This window comes from Panthera uncia, chromosome B1 (assembly GCF_023721935.1).
Source record: "Panthera uncia isolate 11264 chromosome B1, Puncia_PCG_1.0, whole genome shotgun sequence".
Lineage (NCBI taxonomy): Eukaryota > Metazoa > Chordata > Mammalia > Carnivora > Felidae > Panthera > Panthera uncia.
This window is the reverse complement of record NC_064811.1, coordinates 41,201,875-41,220,610: the sequence shown is the minus strand read 5'-3', so window position 1 is coordinate 41,220,610 and position 18,736 is coordinate 41,201,875. Positions and strand designations below refer to the sequence as shown.

Sequence of the window (18,736 nt, the reverse complement as noted above, 5' to 3'; positions counted from 1 at the left end):
TAAACACAGCCCCGCTGTCCCACGGGCCATCTCTTCCCAGGCTGTGCACCCTTCCTTCCTCCCCGGACTCTAGTGGCGTTCAAGCGGCCGCCTTCTGCCTTATCTCCACGGTATTCCGCTCCGTGCCTTTCCCCATAGAAACACACTGCATTTTATTTCTTGTCATCCGATAACCTGGGATTGGTATCCCTAATCGTCTGTGGTGTGTTTGTCCCCTCCTGCTGATAGGTTATCGTGCTGTCCACGCAACTCCTGAAGCCATTTAACATTGCTGAGCTGTTATTTGCGACTGACCGGCTGCATCCAGACCTTGGCTTCTGAGCATCTGCAAGGATGAGACTTACCTGAGCTGGAAATACCGATACCGTTATCCTGTCACCGTTCAAGATACGCCTCCCAAACCGGTGTCCCCTTGCTAACGGTGGCCATGACAGAATTCTGCCTGAAGGGTCTTGGCAACCATGCAGCGAAGTACTCTGCTCGGATTCCCAACAACTTAAAAAAAAAAAAAAAATTACTTTCATTTTTCTAAAGGTGTCAAACTGTCTTTCAGCTGGCCACGTTTGACATCATCCCCGTTTCTCCTCAACCCTCTCTTTGTGGTCCTGATTCCTGTGATCCCGGATTCTGTGATCCTGGAATCTTCCTGATTCCAGCCGCAAGCTCACTGTTTCTAAATAAACGCCTGTTGGCGAGTGTTGGTGGATTACAAGCCATTTGATCTGCAGTTGCTCAAGAAATTAGACATGCTTCACATCAGGAGTGTGAAAAAAGTTTGGTTTTCCTTAAGATTATGTAACTGGGGGGGGGGGGGATATTGCAAATGGGACCTGAGACCTTGCTGAAGAGGCGAGGAAGGGAGGGGCGGGCAGCACTTAGGAAGGGGCTGGTGGTCCGCCTGCCGTCACAAAGTCCGGCACCCTCCCGGCGTGCTCACCAGGCCGGCCCACGTGTCTACTCGGAACAGAGGTGGGAGACAGGCTGACTGGAGGCCTGTCCCTGCCTGTAAAAGGTGTCCTCCCCTCCCAAAGGAAGGCCCCATAAAGATCCCCTGGTCCAGGGAGTCGAGACTGGAACCCCATCCCCTGGGACTTGTATTCAGTAGTGTTGCTGTCGAAATAGAGAGCTCTCTTTTCTGTTTGCCTAACTTTCCCTTCTGGTCATATCAGAAAAACCCGGTGAAATTGTTTAAGAACTCTGGCAAAAAGCAACTGCTTAATCCACACGCTCGCAGGTGTGTGGTTCACGGACCTTTCTGGCATCTCCAAAAGATGTTTGTAATAAAGAGGGAAAGCTGACAAACAGTTCGAGAGAGGGCCAAACAGGTAGAGGAAGTCAAAGGTAGATCAAAACCCTCACGTGCCTCTGATTCTAGTTCTCTGTAAGATAATGTTATTTTAGGAAAAAACTGTGAAGTTGGAAATCATTCTGAGATGCAATCAAAGCAGTTTTTATAGACACCGATGTCTTGGGGGTGGTTGTTTGTTTGTTTGTGATCCAAGTGTGTTTTCCACCTGAAACCGGTTCTTTCATGGTGCTGAAATACGGAGACCCCAGATGCTTCTTTCATTCCCCTAACCCAGAAGTCTGAACTTGACTAAGGAAGCAAATGGCAAGCCCAAAAGAAATGATCATCAAAGCAGACATCGCTATTTTCTAAAATTAAAAAATTATGTACCCTGTTCTCTGTCTCAATGTACATTCATTCATTTGTTCAGCCATTCATTCATTCATTTCCAAATACTGAGAGGCACGTCCCGGGCACCCTGCTAGGTTCCGGGCCATGCTCCTGAAGGAGCCAGCCGCACCCCTGACTCTGTGGCTCTCACAGAACAAGCAGCTGGGCCTTCTCCCGGTGCCCCCGCCCTGTGTGAGCATCTGCTCCAGGTTAAGTGGTAAACCATATGTCCGTATGCAAAGGAAACTTTCTGGAAATACAAAAACCAAACTGCTAACAAGTAGTTACCTCTGGGAAGGAGTATGGGTGGGAGGGCTAAGAAAAGGGGGAGGGGAGTCTCACTCTTGGTAGACTTCTGTGTGGTTCGAATTTTCTTCACGGCAAACATGTAGTTGTGTACTACTTTTGAGGCTTTAATGTATTCTTACAAGTTAATTTTTTCTCTAAAAAAAGAATGTTCAAAAGCTGCTAGTCTGGAATTAACAAAAGAAAGACGTTCCTGATTGTAAATGTTGTCCATTAGCATTTACCATGCCCCCCAGATGCCCTCAGGACTATATTAAATATGGTCAAAGGCAGTCTCTGTGTGCGGGGAATGTCACAAGTTAGGTTTATCACCATCTTTTTCCATCTCTGTGGTCACTGGTTGGAGGAACTGAGCGAGACAGGCAATCAGGTAGTGGGAGGCTTTGGAGAAAAGAGGAAGTTCACGGTGGCCGGAATTTGGTTTGAATAAGAAGGTAGGAGACACAGGACAGAACCCCGTCCCTTGCATTAAAAAAGCAGGAACCTAATGGAGACTTGGTATAAATCCTGCAAAGGGCCTTCGTCAGATAAGGAAAAAGAAGGGACTCAGGAAATGGCACGTCGGCCCCCTTGTTAGAACCTCCTAAAACCTCCTTGGTGTCGCCTTCTTCTTGTGCTCACTGCCGGGGAGTGGGAGAGGACAAGGGAGAAAGGGACTGTGTTCTTGACCTCCTGTGAAGGTCGGTGAACAGAGTTCCAAAGTCTTCCCTGGGTTCGGTCTCCTCTGTGCTCACAAACAGCGGTTGTGGCCCTCGCGGAGCCTCGGTGCCTCCATTTGGAAATTACGCATGCTCACGGAAGCTACCTACCTCACGAGAGAAGCTGCTGTGGACGGAAGCCAGCCCCGACACAGCAGCTAGCACGTGATGGCAAGGACTGGGCCTTTACCAGCGAGGACAGCAAAGAGGTCTCCTCGCGACATGATAAAGTCTCAACAGGAGAATAATGTCAAACGAAGAGAAAGTTCAGAGGCATTGCTGGGAGCCACGAGATGAGGAAATAGAGGAGGAAGAACGCGTTGGTGCCACAGATTTCCAAGACAGGAGCGCCCAGAGGCCAGGCGCCGATGGCCTGGGTTCCAATCCCACCTCTTCCACGCTGCAGTTCACTTCTTCGGTTCTCAGCGGACCGTGGAATCGGACGATCATAGGGCCGACCTCATCGGGTTGGCGTGAGAAGTAAAATCATAAATCCGTGTGAAGCACTTAGGACATGGCACATGGCAAAGCTGGCCAAGAGCCTGTAGGAATCCCCATTATTGGTGGTAAATGTCTAATGATGGCTCATTCGGGGCCTCATGTTTTCTCCGACAGCAGCTTCTCCATCACGAGTGAACGTTAGCCCCGAAGTCTGGGTGGATCCTGAGCTTGACCTCCTTGAGGCTGACACCCGATTCAACCACATGCCAATGTACCAATTCTAAAGGGATCTGGGCTGCCTGAAGGTGGCTTACAAGACGGCCGGGCTGTCGTGCTGGTTTCTTCTCTCTCGGGCCTGGGTGTGAGTGTTGCCACCTGAACTCTGGCTGGCGGAGACAAAACGAGCACACACAGATGCGGCCCTTCGCCAAGGACCTCACAGGCCACTCTCTCCAAACACAGTTGATAGAGGTGTAAATACTGTGCAGCAATTGACTTCTGCCTTGGTGAACCTTCCGTCTGGAGTCCGCTTTGCGGCAAACAGCGCGGGCACGCCGAGCGTTTGGAAGCACCCCAGGGGCCGTGTCCGCCAAAGGTTGTCCCCAGAGGGCCAGGGCTATGGAAATGGCTCTGTTTACACCAGGGCCCCTTCCATTCCAGTGTTATCCCAGTAACAAAGAATTCCGTCAAGCTCCCCTCAAGACCACTCTTGTTTATATTACCTTGGTTAGCAGAACCAGAATTTCAGTAACAAATACTCCAGTATTATAAATGTCTGCCATCCCTCCTTAAGAAACATTAAAAAACTCCTTGGTCTCTCTCTCAAAAGGAATGTTAAAAGACAAAACCAGGGGCGCCTGGGTGGCTCAGTCCGTTAAGCGTCCGACTTCAGCTCAGGTCACGATCTCGCGGTCCATGAGTTCGAGCCCCGTGTCGGGCTCTGGGCTGATGGCTCAGAGCCTGGAGCCTGCTTCCGATTCTGTGTCTCCCTCTCTCTCTGCCCCTCCCCCGTTCATGCTCTGTCTCTCTCCGTCTCAAAAATAAAATAAACGTTAAAAAAAATTTTTTTTTAAAAAAAAGAAAGACAAAACCAGATGATGGAGGGTATTTGAGAAGGGAGAGGGGGTGGCTGGGATCTTGCCACAATCAGTAACAACCCTAATCCTGTTCTCTTCACACCAAGTTAGGGAAGTAAGGAGGACGGTAAGAACTTCCCGGAAACTTCTAAAGGGAGTGCAGAAAACATCAGGTCTCCTAGTGCAGTTACTGTAATAAATAAAGCCCTATGATTCCGTCTTGGCCATCCCCCGAGGGCCTGTGTTAATTTACCGGCAGAGTCCGGAGCAATCCCCACACCTCACCCCTGCAGGGGCAGGACCAAGAGTTACCCAACTGCTCTCCTGTGACGGATCTGCCCACAAGCCTTTTCGGAAAACGCCTTTGTTTTCTCCCTCGGGTCCAAGTGGCCCGTGTCTCCAGAACGAGGGGCGCGCCGTGGGCACGCCCACCTTCCAAGCAGGCTGGGGGCTGGCAGGAGCCCCGGGGAAGGCAGGAAGGTTCTCCCACCCGGCACACCACGCAGCCGGCGGGCCGCAGAGCGCTCGGAATGGTTTTGATTTGCGGCGGGGAGGAAACTGGAAAGCCAGACAGCAAGACAGGCCCGGATCCGGTCGTGAGGCTGACGGGCTGTGGTTGGTGCTGCCCCACACCCCCCCCCCCCCCCCCCCCCCCCAGCCCCTGCCTGCGTCTTTATTACCGAGCTGGGACTGGAGGCCAGTGAGCCAGGCTGATGGCCACAGCAGATGTGGCTGGCCAGGGGGCCTGGGGCCGGGAGGAGCCCCAAACCCAGGGCTGCCACAGGGGGATGGAGGAAAGTGGGCCCGGGCAGGGAGGACCAGGGTCCGCCAAAGAAGAGGAGAGCACCCGAGGGCACTTTGCTTGGAGGAGGGGAGCGGGGAAGCTTGGGCCGGCTGCCCAGGAGCTGGGCTGTGGCTCCAGACGGGCGTGTGGGGGCGGGGGAGTCCTGAATCCGCTCCTTAGGAGCTGGACCAGCTCCTTCATTCTTCGGCGCCTCCCTTCCGCCTACCTGTAGAAGGGACTAAAAGTCGTCTGTGGGGTTGGTGTGGGGAACATTATTTCCGATACCTGCTACAGCCTGACACGGGTTTCAATAAACAGGAACATTCATTGTTACTACTTGTGTGGCCCAAGCAGGTGATGTACCCTGAGCCTCAGTTTCCGCATCTTTAAGATGGGAGTGCTAGTATTACCTTCCTCAGAGGACTCTTCAAAAGATGAAAGGAGAGCATTTATAATCGGGCACATTACAAATGCTCAATGAATTTTAATTCCTTTCCTTTCTCCATCACCCCCCCACCACCACCACCACCGATCCCTCCCTTTCCTTCCCCTGGTGGCCAAGGAGGCGGTCCCCGTCCTACGAGGGAGACGCGGTTTCTCAGTGCCATATGGTTGCAGTTCAGAAATGTTAAAACCAACACAGAGGGGTTAAGAAACACTAATAATGAAAGAGATGCGCAAAGGTAATGAAACATGAAGCTAAATTCGTGAGGAGAAAATATGGTGTGTTCCTTCCAGAACTATAAATATTTAAGTTAGCCTGAGACGCTGCGCAGAACTGGGACCTGGGAGGTTTCCCAGCAGGGTCTCTCTCACAGACACTTCATCCCCCTGGATGGAGGGCAGCTCTGAGACCCCCTTCCCACCCTAACTTCCGAGGTAAAGAGCGACGGAGTCCAGCATAGTGGGAAAGTGAGGGGCAACCATGAAGTGACAGGAGGTCAGGACGTGAGGCTCACAGGGAGGAGAGGACTGCCCAGACGCCTGCAGGCTCGGAGAGCAGATGGACGGGGGTGGGGAAGGCAACGGTGTGCCCGTAAATTGATGGCGGGGCAGCGCTACTCAGCACCTTTCGGAGATAAAGCCCCCAGGAAAACTTTGTGTCTTCGTTAATTCCAGAACATGGGTAGAGGACCTCTGCTAGGTATATAAAGTTTAACCTCTTGGTCACTGGACATTGTTAATAGAACCACAGAAAACGAATGAAACCAAAAGCAAGCAGAAAGCCCTTGGAGATGATGGTCAGTGCCTTTGAACTGAGGCGTTTTTAGAATCTCACGCGAATACCATTCCTCGCCCTGCCCCCCCACACCCATCACCTTCTCAGAGGTTAGGTTATGGGTAAGTGTGGACAACTGCCCTCCATATCAGGCAGGTTTGGGGTGTCACCAGAAGCCCTGTCAAGAGCAGGCAGGATATCTATCCTGTGGGAAAAGAGATTTGGAAGTCTGGCACCATAACGCAGTAGGCCCTCAACAGCTGGCCATTTTGACTGCTTGCCTTGGTCCCATGGCCAAGCAGTGCCCTGTGCATGAAACATTATGAAGAAATAAGAACATGGCATACATTCAGAAGCCGTTGACTCCTGTCCTTTGTGCCACCTTGCGGACATCGCTCGAAACTCAGAGCCTGTTTTCCTCACCTGTAAATGGTGGTATTTCCTCCCCTCCCTCCTCACAGGGGTACCCTGAGGATTCAATGAGTCCATGTATGTGAAGGCCCTCCTCAGAGGTGTTGTTGCGGGCCCGTAAAGATGGCAACTCAACGTGGCCTGCATGAAAGGTCTCCCAGTCCCAGATGGAAGCAGGGGAGAGAAGCCCGGCGGTTTCGGCACTTACGTTTGTGGCAGCAGCAGACGCGGGAAGGGCTCCTGACCAGCCCCAGATCAACAGCTCCGAGCTTCTACAATGGGAACAAAGCACGTTTTTTGAAAGCACCATACCCCAGGGAGTTTGCCAAATAAGCCACGTGTCTAGAGAGAAGCCGTTATCTTGTACAGAAGCGTGTTATCTTCCAGGTTTCGCCGAGCTGTCCTAACAGCCTAAGACACAGAGCTGGACGCTTGTCTTCGCTTTGCCTGGAGGGTCGTGAAGGAAATGAATAGGAGACACGCTACTCTTGACTAGAAAGCGGCAAAATACAGTTCCAGCGCTCCCAGGCTGGGTGGGGCCTTTGACAAGTTGGTTAGCTGGTCTGTAAGCCTGTTTCCTCCTCTGTAAAAGGGGGTGAAGAGAAGGCATCTCATCGGTTGGCTGTGAAACCAAGAGGTAACCCTAGGAAGCCGTAACGCCTCACTCAAAGTGCCCAGTAAGGACAAGTCACTGAGGGACACTTTGTCTGAAGGACAGAAAGTGAACATTTCAATGGAGACCAAGCCAGAGGTCTACGCTTTTAAAATGAGATTTATTGTACATAAAATAAATTAATTACAGTTTAAGCCAAAGCATGAGTGGCTTCTTAAAGTGCGTCTGTGTACGGGATTTGGCGGTCGCCCCTGTATCCGTGCACTCGCTGTAAGACAGTGTTTTCCGTACTTAAGCCACACTCGGCCAGGCCTAGGAAACAACCCAACGTCATTGCCGTGTGCCATTTACACAAATCACATCAAAATCAATGAACACGGTTTTCTTTTTTTCCTGTACCTGATGCAACAGCTAAAAAAAAAAAAAAAAAAAAAAAAAATTATACAGTCTCACAATTACTCAAAGTCTGGGGCTGAAGAGTTTGAGTTCTCAACCATTTAACACATGCTCAACTGAACATACTCCTCCTGTGTCAGGAGGAAGCAGCCCTTCCTGCAAGCCATATAAGCTTCCGGATGTCCGTCCATATACATAACATCTGGCCCATAAACCCCACCCTTTATTGGGGGTGGGGGTAGTATTTTCCTCCTTGTTCTTTAAAGAAGAAATCTCGGGTGTCCTTCAGGTTAGAAAGGCATCCTGTAAGGAACAGTGTTCCAGAGATGCGAATCAGACTGGTAAGAGAAAAAGCAGTCCTTCCTCTTGGGGGGGGTGGGGGGGGGGGAGGGAGAAAAGGGAAAAAAGAAAGAAGAGAGAAAACGTGGAAAGGCTGGGAGTGGTTAAGCTGTTCTCTCGTTCCCACCATCAACCACATCCATACAGTTGCGGAAACTACAACTGACCTTCATTTACAAGGTCAAGAACAAAATCCAAAGCGGTTACGCCGCCCTCCCCACTCCAAAGGAAAAGACGTGGAGCACATTTCACATACTCAGAGTGGCTCAGTGGGCTCATTCCAGCCTCATCAATCCTGTCCCCCCCTCCCCGGCTCAGAACGGAAGTTTCTGTAGCAGTTCCACAGACCCTCCTGGCCGCTCTGCTCCGGCTCCTGCTGGAACCGTGAATGACTGCCAGCACCCATCATTCCTGTGCTGCAAGAACCTCAGGCCCTCTTCCTGGGAAGACCAAACCCCCCCGAGTGTCCCTGCTTCAGACGGAGGTGACAGTCCTCACTTTGGCAGAGAGGGCTTGCTTGAACCTCCTCTTCAGGTCCTGCATGTTGGGGGACTTGGGCCTGGGAATGAGGGAGGTTCTCCGCTTCTCTGGTGTGCTGCTGGGCTGCTGTTTGTGACTCACTTCCTTGCACAGGACGTGGAAAGCGTTGTAGACGTCGTTGTAATTTTCGCTGACCGACACTTCATAGAACGAGCAGCCCAGCACGCTGGCCAGCTGCAGTCCGAGCTGAGGGTCGACCTGCTTGATGTGCAGCAGGTCAGCTTTGTTGGCCACGACCACCACGGGCAGCCGGGCGCCCAGGTGCAGCTGCTGCACGTGCTGGTGGAGCTGGCCGATGAGTTCATAGCTCTTGTAGTCAGTGACGGAGAACACGATCACCACGGCGTCTGCCCAGCGAATGCACCGATTCAGCTGCTCGCCGCAGCTCAGGCCGTTCTCGTGGACCTGAAAGAGAGGGGTGACAGCAAGGCGAATGGTGAGGGCCGGAAAGAGCCCTGGCCTGGCTGGGCAGCGGGTTCAAAAGCGCCCTCGACGGTAACGCCAGGCTGCAGGCCATCAACAAGTTATATCCACACACACTCCGGCTTTCTTGACGCTATGTTGATCCAGCTGCACACGGTTGGAATAAATAACAGTGCAGCTCACCACACTCGAGTGGAAAATTGACCTGCAGAGAACTCCGTGCGGAGAGACTTTGTAGTTGCACAAAATGGGAAATTAACTGGCTAGACAGTAAGTCTGGGGAAGTAAAGATAGGAGCTGGAAGCATTTAAACCTGGAGAACTGCCCAGTTCAAGAGGGAAAAAAACACACACATACACCAGCATGGCTCTTTTGTCTATAGAGTAACTTTCCACAATATAAAAGTGATCCCAAGCATTTGCAGACTACACCTAAATGTTTGATTTTTAATACCAAATACACACATGTAAAAACCACTCTTTTTAAGCACAGCAAGGAAACTTTGCCAATTCCAAGCGTGGTTTGGTCTTTCCTCCCAGACAGAATCCGCCTAAGAGAAGATCTGTGCCCCTGAGCCAAATCTCCCAAATTAAGCCAGGCAAAGACTGACCAATGGCCAAATAACACGGAAGTGACAAGCAACATGGAAAGGCCTAGATGGGACTCCCCCAAATTTCTCTCCTCTTTAGCATGAGGCATCCTGAGAACTGAACAATTCCACAGCCTGACTTAGTTCCGAACCTCAGAGCTTCTTACCTGAATACCTGGCGTGTCTTGAACCTGAATAGCCAGGGTTTCACCTTCTATTTGGACTTGTCTGGTATAGAGATTACCTGTAAAGGCAAAACAAAAAAAAAAAAGTTTTTCCTTCTTGTACAACTTTTAAAACATGGTGGGATTTTTTAAATAGAAAAGACAATTTAACTTGAACCAATGCACAAAAATAAGCTATAGTTTATTCTACTTAATGAGCTCATCTCAGTTATTTTTTTTTTAACTGCAATGTTAACCCCAGATTTGTGGCTTTATTAAATCCAAGGCAAGGTTTGCAGGATTTTGAAACTGATTTGTCGAATTTCTTCCATATCTAAAGTATTTCCTTGAAGTAAATCTTCTTGTTCAGCATGCATGGCATTTGTTTTTCTTTTAGTACTTCACTACTCTTTGATGTAAATTTAATCATTAAGTACAATAGCTTGGTAGGCAAATATTGTTCGTAAATGCACAGCCAACTATCAGTTGGAATAAAAACGTGACATGATGGCAGCCAAATCTACATCAAAGCAGAAGGCTGCAATGCCTTATCTTGGGATGGTTTATGCAGCACAGTTCGAATAATCCCCTTAGGTACTAAATATGGTCTAAGGATTTAAGCAATTTGCTAACAGAGCATAGGTAGAAAGCCCTTAAGCCTCCCCAGTGGCCATCCTTAATCAGAGACATTGAAATAGTGTCTTCTCATTTATTCGGGAGCCCTCCTCCTCAAATTCTACCATCCAGTTATTTTTTCTTTGTTAAGAAAAAAGAACTTTAGGTTTACAACTGCTTTCCTTTGGCCTTTGCTTTAAAAGGTCACCTCTGAAAGGCAGCCAACAGAGAGGGAGAGGGGTGGGGGGAGGAGTTGGCCATCTTTTTTTTTTTTTTTTATGACTTTTGCAGGAGTGTTTTGAAGGGGGAGGCTCTTGAGTACAAAGGGTGCTTCCAACTGGGGTCCCTATAGTTAAAACATACCAAGGAGAATACTTTCAGGCACTTGATAAAATGATGAATGGGCTTGGAATGGAATGAGGCCAGATGGCAGTTATGGGGGGGGGGGGGGAGCACAGGAGGGGGCAAGCAAAATTGGAAGTGGCAGGATCCTGTCGCCCAGACTGTCACTGTGAAGGAGCCTGCCTGGGAGACCCCGCAGTACTGTGCAAGCTGAGAGGGCTCTCCCCAAATTTTGCATCTGCTCACCTGCGTTCCTTTCGTAGTCACCAATGAATCGTTTGGTGAGGAAGCGGACCACCAGAGCTGCAGGGCAGAAGAGAAAAAGGAGAGTTCACTCTGGCATGAGAAGTTACATTGGTCTCCACCCCACCCCCAGCCCGGGAAATAGCTCTCCCAGAGAAAGCAAGACGGGCGGCCACCAAGTGAAATTCCTACCCTGCAGCTCCTTGACCCTTCTTCCAGACACAACGGAGAGGGGCTAGAAGGCATCATGAATTATGGCTCTGTCCAGCTGGAAGGGTCATTTGGCCCACCCGCCTCCTCTGAGCCCGCCTGAGCCACACCTAAGCCTTCCAAGAGACGAATGTCTTTCCCAACCTTAAAGTCCTCCAGGAGGGCTTCCGTTCACTAAGCTCCCTTTCAGTTCCAGGCACTGCCAGAGGCTCAAAACCCCCAAAGTTCTAATCCCAGTTGCGCCGGTGGTGCCCAGAAGGTGGCCTGGCCATTCAGGATCCCCGTTTCCCTCATCTGTCCAAGAAGGGAGTTGGAAGCAAGGCTGGCTCAGGTCCTTCCGGAGGGGCAGCGGATCAGGAGAGGGGACAGGCGGTCAGCTGCAGCTCCCACCTCTCCCCCACGCCTCGGTCACACGCAACTCCTAGGGGGCCGCCCCCGTCCAGCCCCGGGGACTGCCGAGCACGAAGACTCACCGGTCTTGCCCACACCACTGGCCCCCACCACCGCGATCTTGACCAGGCGGCGGCCCGCCGCCCCCAGGCAGCAGTCGGCGGCGGCGGCGCTGCCCGGGGCGGGATACTCGGCGATGGTGCACATGTTCTGAATGAGGCGCATCGCCGCTCCAGCCGGGGCTGCACCACGCGGCACCTGCGGGGCGGGAGGACGCGTGTGCTGCGCTGAAGTCGGTGGGAGGACCCTGCCCGAGGGGTCCGCGGAATAAAGGCACCAAAGCGCAGCCGCGCAGCTGCTCGGACTAGCTCCAGATCGGGACTGGGACGGCCTCCGGGCTGCGCGCGCGCTGTTTTCTCCGGGGCTCGCCCCGCCCTCTGCCTCCCGCGGCCAATCCCGGGGCGCCCCCGCGAGGCTCCGCCCCCGGCGCCGCTCAGCGCGTCCCGAGCCCCTAGGGGCGCCGGGAGCCAGTGTGGGGCCCCGTGAGGCGTGCGGAAAATGGGGCTGCGGACCCGAGACTGGGCAACGTGTGGGCGCGAGCCGAAGGCGCAGCCAGTGGCGGCCGCGGAGGAAGGCAGCGCCGGTGCCGACCGGGGTCCCGCTGAGCGGGCACGCGGCCGATGCTGTGGCTGCGTGATTGGGGGCGCCTCGGGTTCCGGGAACCGGACGGGGCTGGGCCTCCGGGCGGGCGCGGGGGATGCGGCGGCGGCGGCGACGAGGGCCCTCCAAGAGCAGATCCTGGGCAGCCCCCCACCCCCCCCGAGTGCCCATCCCGTGCGCCTGCTTCTCAAAGCACGCTGCGGGGCCTCCGGCCTGCACGCCCACGCCCACGCGCGGTGGGGAACGTGCTGGCCAGGGCCTCGGGGGTGTGAGCGCTTGGGGTCGGAAAGCGCGCGTCCTGCTGCCTGGCCCCGTGCAGTCTCCTTCATTTGAGGCGTGGTTGCACTGACTTGAGTGCGTCCGGATCGTAGATTTGGCTGTGATGGCAATTAGTTACAAAGACCCCGTATCCGCTGCCCTGAGATGTGACATTTACCACTGGGACAAAGTAATGTCACCCATTTTGTTGACCCACGTTCTCCGACCCCAGCGCGCAGGGTCGTGAACACACGCAGCGCGTGAACACACAGCCGGTCGGGTGGGTGTACTGCGCGCTCAGAGGCAAATCAGAAGGTAATTATAGAACAAGCTTTCTAGCGCTTCACACACAGTCACACCTCCTCAGAGAGCTGTGAAATGGAAAGAAAACAGTAACCCCAGCTGTTTCTGGATACCGACTGGGTTGGGAGACCGAACCCGGAAAGGGTCCGCAGCCCTTATTTTGTGGTTATAAGGAAAGGCAAGATTCTTGGTTAACTGACTTGATGCCAAGGAAGACGTGGGCTGGCACTCATTAAATCCCAAGCTCAAGCCCCTTACGTTCTTTTTAGGGGAAGTCTTCAGTGGCAGGCCCCATCCGGGCGACATTCTGTAGCTGGAACAGACTGCAGAATGCCACCAAACACTCCCTCTCTCGGCTAACGGCTCTCCTCCCCACTGTTCTAACCTTGTGGGCCCCCAGCTGTTCCAGAGACTTTTATCCTGGGGGCATATGGCAGCCAATGGTGTGGCTTTGTGTCCAGGCCTCCACTAAAGATTTAAATACAAAAAGTAAAATAAACCCATTCTTTTATCTATATGTGTCAGGCATCTAGTTTGATTGCCCCGCATGCCCTGAACTTAACTGACCAGGTATTTGACAGTTCATTAAACTGACCCAGCTCTGACTCTGAGATGAACCCTCTTGCCTTTCCGTTTAGGTGTTTGTGGGAATTCGACGGGGAGATAGAGGGGGTAATCTCAAACTGCCTTGGTAGCAAGTGGAGGAGGGGAAGCTTTACTAAGACACACAACCTTGGCAATAAACATGATCAAAGGTTGACTTCTAGGAAGATCACAAGAATGAAATTAATTTGCCATTTGAGTTGGAAGGAAAAAGAGCATTTCCGATATGCATGAGGTCTTTCTGCGCGATTTAAATCAAACTTGAATTTTGTTTTCTATAAAAGCAAACATAGCAAGACTATAATTACAGGGAATCATGTACTTTTTAACCGCTCCCCCGAAGAAGCCTGTAATTCTATGATGCTTACATCGTTAAATAATTGCATCAAGTTTTTAACTGCTTTTTGCACACACATGCACACTCATACACAGACATGACAAAAATTGTCAGGGGAATTTTGCTTTGGATCATTTTCGCTTCTGGAGCTTGATTTTCATGACCATGAGCCTGTACCAAACCTATGATTTTTGTCTGAAAAATCACACACACAAAAGGCTGGATTTGGTATTCTTATTTTAGGTCTAAATGATCTGGCTGTGCTTTAAAGAACACAGAAAAGAAAGACACAAGAGAAAGTTAGAAAAAGAAAAGGGAGCTCTTCAAATTAAAAAAAAAAAAACAACAAAAAAACGCCTAGCAAATCGCCCACCTCCACCCTGCTTGCTTCAGATAAGGGCACTGAGAGTTACCCCTTCTTGGAAATGGGTAGAACTGATAAAAAGGAAGGGGGAGGGGCAGGGGAATTGATACTTACTGAAAGCTTGTTTTATTCCAGGCAGCAGACTAGGGATTCAGCATATAAGAATCTCACTTTACCTTCACAGCAGTCCCAGGAGGTAGATATGATCATTACTTCCACTTGCAATTCTGTATTGCTCTTAGTAAACCACACCAGACCTTAGTGGCTCACGGTTCTGTGGGCTGACTGTGCCCTGCTGGGCAGTCCTCGCTTGGGGCCTCTCATGTTGTGTAGTTGGATGGCAGCTTTGGCTGGAGTCATCTGAAGGCTCATCGGGGCTGGGTGTCCAAGATAGCTTCTTCATCCACACATCTGCATTTCAGCTGGAGTGGCTGGGACAGCTGGAACTAGCTGGCGTCTCTCTCACCATCTGACCTCTCTCTGTGGTTAGCTCGGGCTCCCCCACAGCATGGCGGGTAGCTTCCCTTAGTATTCTAAGACAGGAAGTGGAAGTTGCCAGTCTCTCTCTTTTTTTTTTAAATGTTTATTTTTGAGAGAGAGGGAGACACACCATGAGCAGGGGAGGGGCAGAGAGAAAGGGAGACACAGAATCCCAAACAGGCTCCAGGCTCTGAGCTGTCAGCACAGAGCCAGATGCAAGGCTTGAACTCCTGAAGGGGGGGGGGGGGGGGGGGGATTCATGACCTGAGCCGAAACCAGACACTTAACCTACTGAGCCATCCAGGCACCCCAGGAAGCTGCCAGTCTCTTAAGGGCTGTGCAACAGATCTCTTCTGCTATATTCCATTGGTCAAGGTGCAGAGACACAGATCCCACCTTAAGATGGGAATAGTGCGAAGGAATTTGCGGCCATCTGCAAGGCCCCATGCTTCCAAATGAGAAAACAGAGTCTTAGCTTAAAAATTCCTCTAAGACCACGTATCATATAAGGGACAGGGCCAAAGTCTAAGAAGGATGAATAACATAGAAAATAGCCAGGATGTTCACAGTGAGATGGTCTCCTGTGACACAATGCAGCAAAGTGGTCTGAACTGCTCTCTCTCTGTTTTGTTTGTTTGTTTGTTCCAGTTGAGCTAAAAGAGATGAGGATGGGAGGTGGGGAACACGAGAGACCTAGGGAGGAAAAGAAACATTTTGCCAAGTCCCAGTTTTGCCTCAGCACCTGGAGTTTCTATCACCTCCTTTGATCTTTAGAGCTGATCTTTCATCTGAGAGCTTCTGAGACAATCCAATTTCTGCAAGCCCTTAGAACAGAAGAATATAGGGGCTCCTGGGTGGCTCGGTCGGTTGAGCGTCCAACTTCAGCTCGGGTCACGATCTCGCGGTTCATGGGTTCGGGCCCCGCGTCGGGCTCTGTGCTAACAGCTGGGAGCCTGGAGCCTGCTTGGATTCTGTGTCTCCCTCTCTCTGCCCCTCCCCTGCTTGTGCTTTGTCTCTCACTCTGTCTCTCAAAAATACATGTAAAAAAAAAAATTTTTTTTTAATTAAAAAGAAAAGAACAGAAGAATATAAATTCAATGTTAAATGTCTGGGCATGGGTATAGCAGGCACTATGCCGGGTCCTGGGTCTACACCGGCAAACAAGGCAGACGCGGTCTTTGCCATCACTGCAGTTACATTTAACATGGGAGACAGAGAAGTGAATGAGCGATTTCAATACAATGTGAGAAAATGCTTTGAGAGGGAAAATTCGGGAGCCAGACGATTACATGATGGATCAAAACACCTGGATTGTGGGAGTCAAGGAAGAATGTGAAAAAATTCAAGTCGTTGAAAATGTTGTGTATTGTGTACAGGCACATGCGCGTGTGCAAGTGCACGTATGCATCTGTTTGAGCGAGTGTGAAAGAGACCTCAGAGGTGGGGAGTGTGGACTGACATGGGTTAGTCTGCAGGGGAAACAGCATTGGCCAGTAGACAGTAGGTGCTCGGTAATAAAAGCAAAAGCCTGGGGCGCCTGGGTGGCTCAGTCGGTTGAGCGTCCGACTTCAGCTCAGGTCACGATCTCGCGGTCCGTGAGTTCGAGCCCCGCGTCAGGCTCTGTGCTGAGTGCTCAGAGCCTGGAGCCTGTTTCAGATTCTGTGTCTCCCTCTCTCTCTGACCCTCCCCCGTTCATGCTCTGTCTCTCTCTGTCTCAAAAATAAATAAACGTTAAAAGCAAAAACCTTACCTTGAGAGAATCCCGACCTTCAGAGGGAAGAGTCCTGGTGATTTCCAAGGACAGGCACAGTTATTGACAAAAAAAAAAAAAAAAAAAAAGCCCCAGAAGTAGCGTGTGTTCCTCCCTTCTTGCGTGGGACCACGCCCCAGGGAAGTCAAATGACCTTTTCCTCTGCTCACGTCAGCAAGGGCTGCTCTCAAATCAGATCTCCCTGAGCATCCAGACCTATGTTTTAGACTTTTGTCAACTCCGCCTGTTTAGATCCAATAAACAGACGCCTCTTTAGCAATTTATACAGAAAAATCATCAATGTGGGGAGTTACCTGCATTCGATGTTGTCAGAAGGCCTAGAGTCCTAGCCTGCAGAAATGATGCCCAGAGCTGCGGAACTGGCCCACCCAGGGAGCCCTACGTCTTCCACTCTACTGTTTCTCAAAAACCAGACAGCTAGTGACTGGACAGGGCAGAAAAGCCCAGAATCTCCACAATGGAGCCTGACAGCAGAAAACAACCAAGCCACAGAGAGATGGCGTCCTCCCTGCTTCTGCCTTGCAAATCTTATCTGAGAGCATCTAGTTTGATAGGGAAAAATCTGTTATAAGATGGCCGACGGGGCTGATAGGGAAATAAAATGACCCCTGGCAAGTTATCAGTCCCTAACTGAAGACCCCCCCCCCCCATTCTTCTTCCCACCCCACTTGCCCCAGGCACCAAATTACTACTAATGCGGAATGCGGAAGTAACAGACTAGAAATTGTCCCACGTGCTTGTGCTCAGGCCTCAGACCTCTGGAGAGTGATCTCCTCTGAGCGGGTTGGTGTGAAATAAACCTCCTGCCTTCCAAGATCGCCGAGCGCCGCTTGGTTCTTCCGCCCGGTGATCCAGACCAGGTTCTGTAACATTTGGTTCCCTGACTGGGAAACCCAAACACATTGGCCTTTTGTTGCCACCGGTTTGGGAAAATGGCAAGCTGGTGACAGAACAAGGAATCTCAATGGAGAAGGTGAGCTCTGCTTGATTTTCGGCAGTCTTCCGCTGGGTCGCCTCAGGCCGGCCCCGCTCCGCAGTTTCCCCCAGACTCAGGAGACTTGGCAGGTGAGGACCTGGACCCGACATCCATCGGAACTGGTAAGGCCTGGGGCCCCACTTCAGTCTGGCCCACCCATAGGGGTGGAAGGGGGACCTGATCACTCCCTGGAGACCTCAGTGGTCTCACAGGTAGAAATTCTGTGGGAGGGAATGTGATAACCTCTGGTATGTATGTGAGTGTGAATGTGCAACTCGGTCTGGTTTGCCTGTCAAATTCGATTCTGTGTCTCCATGGGTGGGCACCCTTAAGGTCCCCAAAAGCCCAGGGAGTCTGAGTGGGCCCCGCGGGTCTGCGATTCCGTGGTGAACAGCACACAGTCTATGGTAGCATCGGAATCGTTTTCTGATCGTAAGTTACAAAGCTGAGACCGCTATGGCTAAGCATCACCTGAATTCCTTCGGGACACGGCCAGATGGGCATCTGACTCGTCTCCTCATTAGAGGGGGCACCCCTACCACTCTGTCTTTGCGACGCTGTCTCACGGGAACATTATGGGGTCAGGACAGAGCAAAGAAGGGGTTTTCGGGAGACTGTGGAATTAAAATGACCCCGGCAAGTTAAGGACCCTATGTGAGTTAGAATGGCACACTTTTGGTGTAGGATGGCCCTTGGAGGGAACCTTAGGTGTCCCAATGGTCCGCCGTGTCTGGAATGTTGTCACCAGACACCCAGTTTACCCTGATCAGTTCCCGTATACAGACTCCTGGTTAGAGGTTGCCCAAACCCCTCCCCCTTGGGTGCAATTTACCTACAACAAACAGGAACAGACTAGGGTCTTAGTCGCCTTGACAAAGTGGCCCAAGGAAGGTCAACAGAAGTCTCGACCTCCACAAATTCTCACTGGTGATCTGGGGGAAGAACCAAACTTGCCCCCACCATATGAATCCCCTGGTTCCCAATACTCCGCCACCTTCAGTCTCCCCACCACGTCCGGACTTGGAAGATCCTCTCTCCCCTGGACCAGTGGCCAGATTGTGCCCTCAGCCAGGCACAGGCACTCTCCAGATGCCAGTCCACAGCCACTGGTACCAAGAGGCTCTCCTCTGGGGGATCCAACAAGGGGCTAAGAAGCCCATGAACATGCCCAGCAGCAAGGGAAATCCCCCAGGGATTATTATGAAAGGCTATGCGATGCTTATACCCCGTGGCACAAGAGTGCCACGACAAAAAGACGGGGAAGGTCCAGCCACCAAAAGGGGGAAGGCCCAAAACCTCCTTAGCAAGGGATCACTGCACCTACTGCAAGGAGAAAGGGCATTAAAAGAATAAATGTCCCAACCAGGGAAATGTCCCCAAAACCCAGCCGATACGCACAAGAACCCTGCAAAAAAAGACATCACAGGTCTAGCAGAAATAGATTCAGACTGAGGGGGAGCAGGCTCACTTCTTGGCCCCCATGAGCCCACGGTCAAAATAAAAGTAG

General features: G+C 51.5%; 2 protein-coding genes across 2 annotated transcripts in view; one reads left to right on the top strand and one right to left on the bottom strand.

The window, feature by feature from the left end:
* SCFD2 (sec1 family domain containing 2) overlaps positions 1-792 on the top strand; it is a 333,259-nt gene extending 332,467 nt beyond the window's left edge. The window contains exon 9 of the mRNA XM_049632033.1: positions 229-792. Coding sequence (XP_049487990.1) covers positions 229-321 — 93 coding nt within the window. The 3' untranslated portion in view covers positions 322-792. The remainder of the gene's footprint in view (positions 1-228) is intronic.
* A 6,575-nt stretch (positions 793-7,367) lies between these two features.
* On the bottom strand, positions 7,368-11,859 carry RASL11B (RAS like family 11 member B). The gene is made up of 4 exons (XM_049632074.1): positions 11,561-11,859; positions 10,881-10,937; positions 9,681-9,757; positions 7,368-8,906 (listed from the first exon to the last, which is right to left on the bottom strand). The coding sequence occupies exons 1-4, from the start codon at positions 11,700-11,702 to the stop codon at positions 8,436-8,438; spliced, it is 747 nt and encodes a 248-aa protein (XP_049488031.1). The 5' UTR covers positions 11,703-11,859; the 3' UTR covers positions 7,368-8,435.
* Between the last annotated feature and the right edge of the window lie 6,877 nt (positions 11,860-18,736).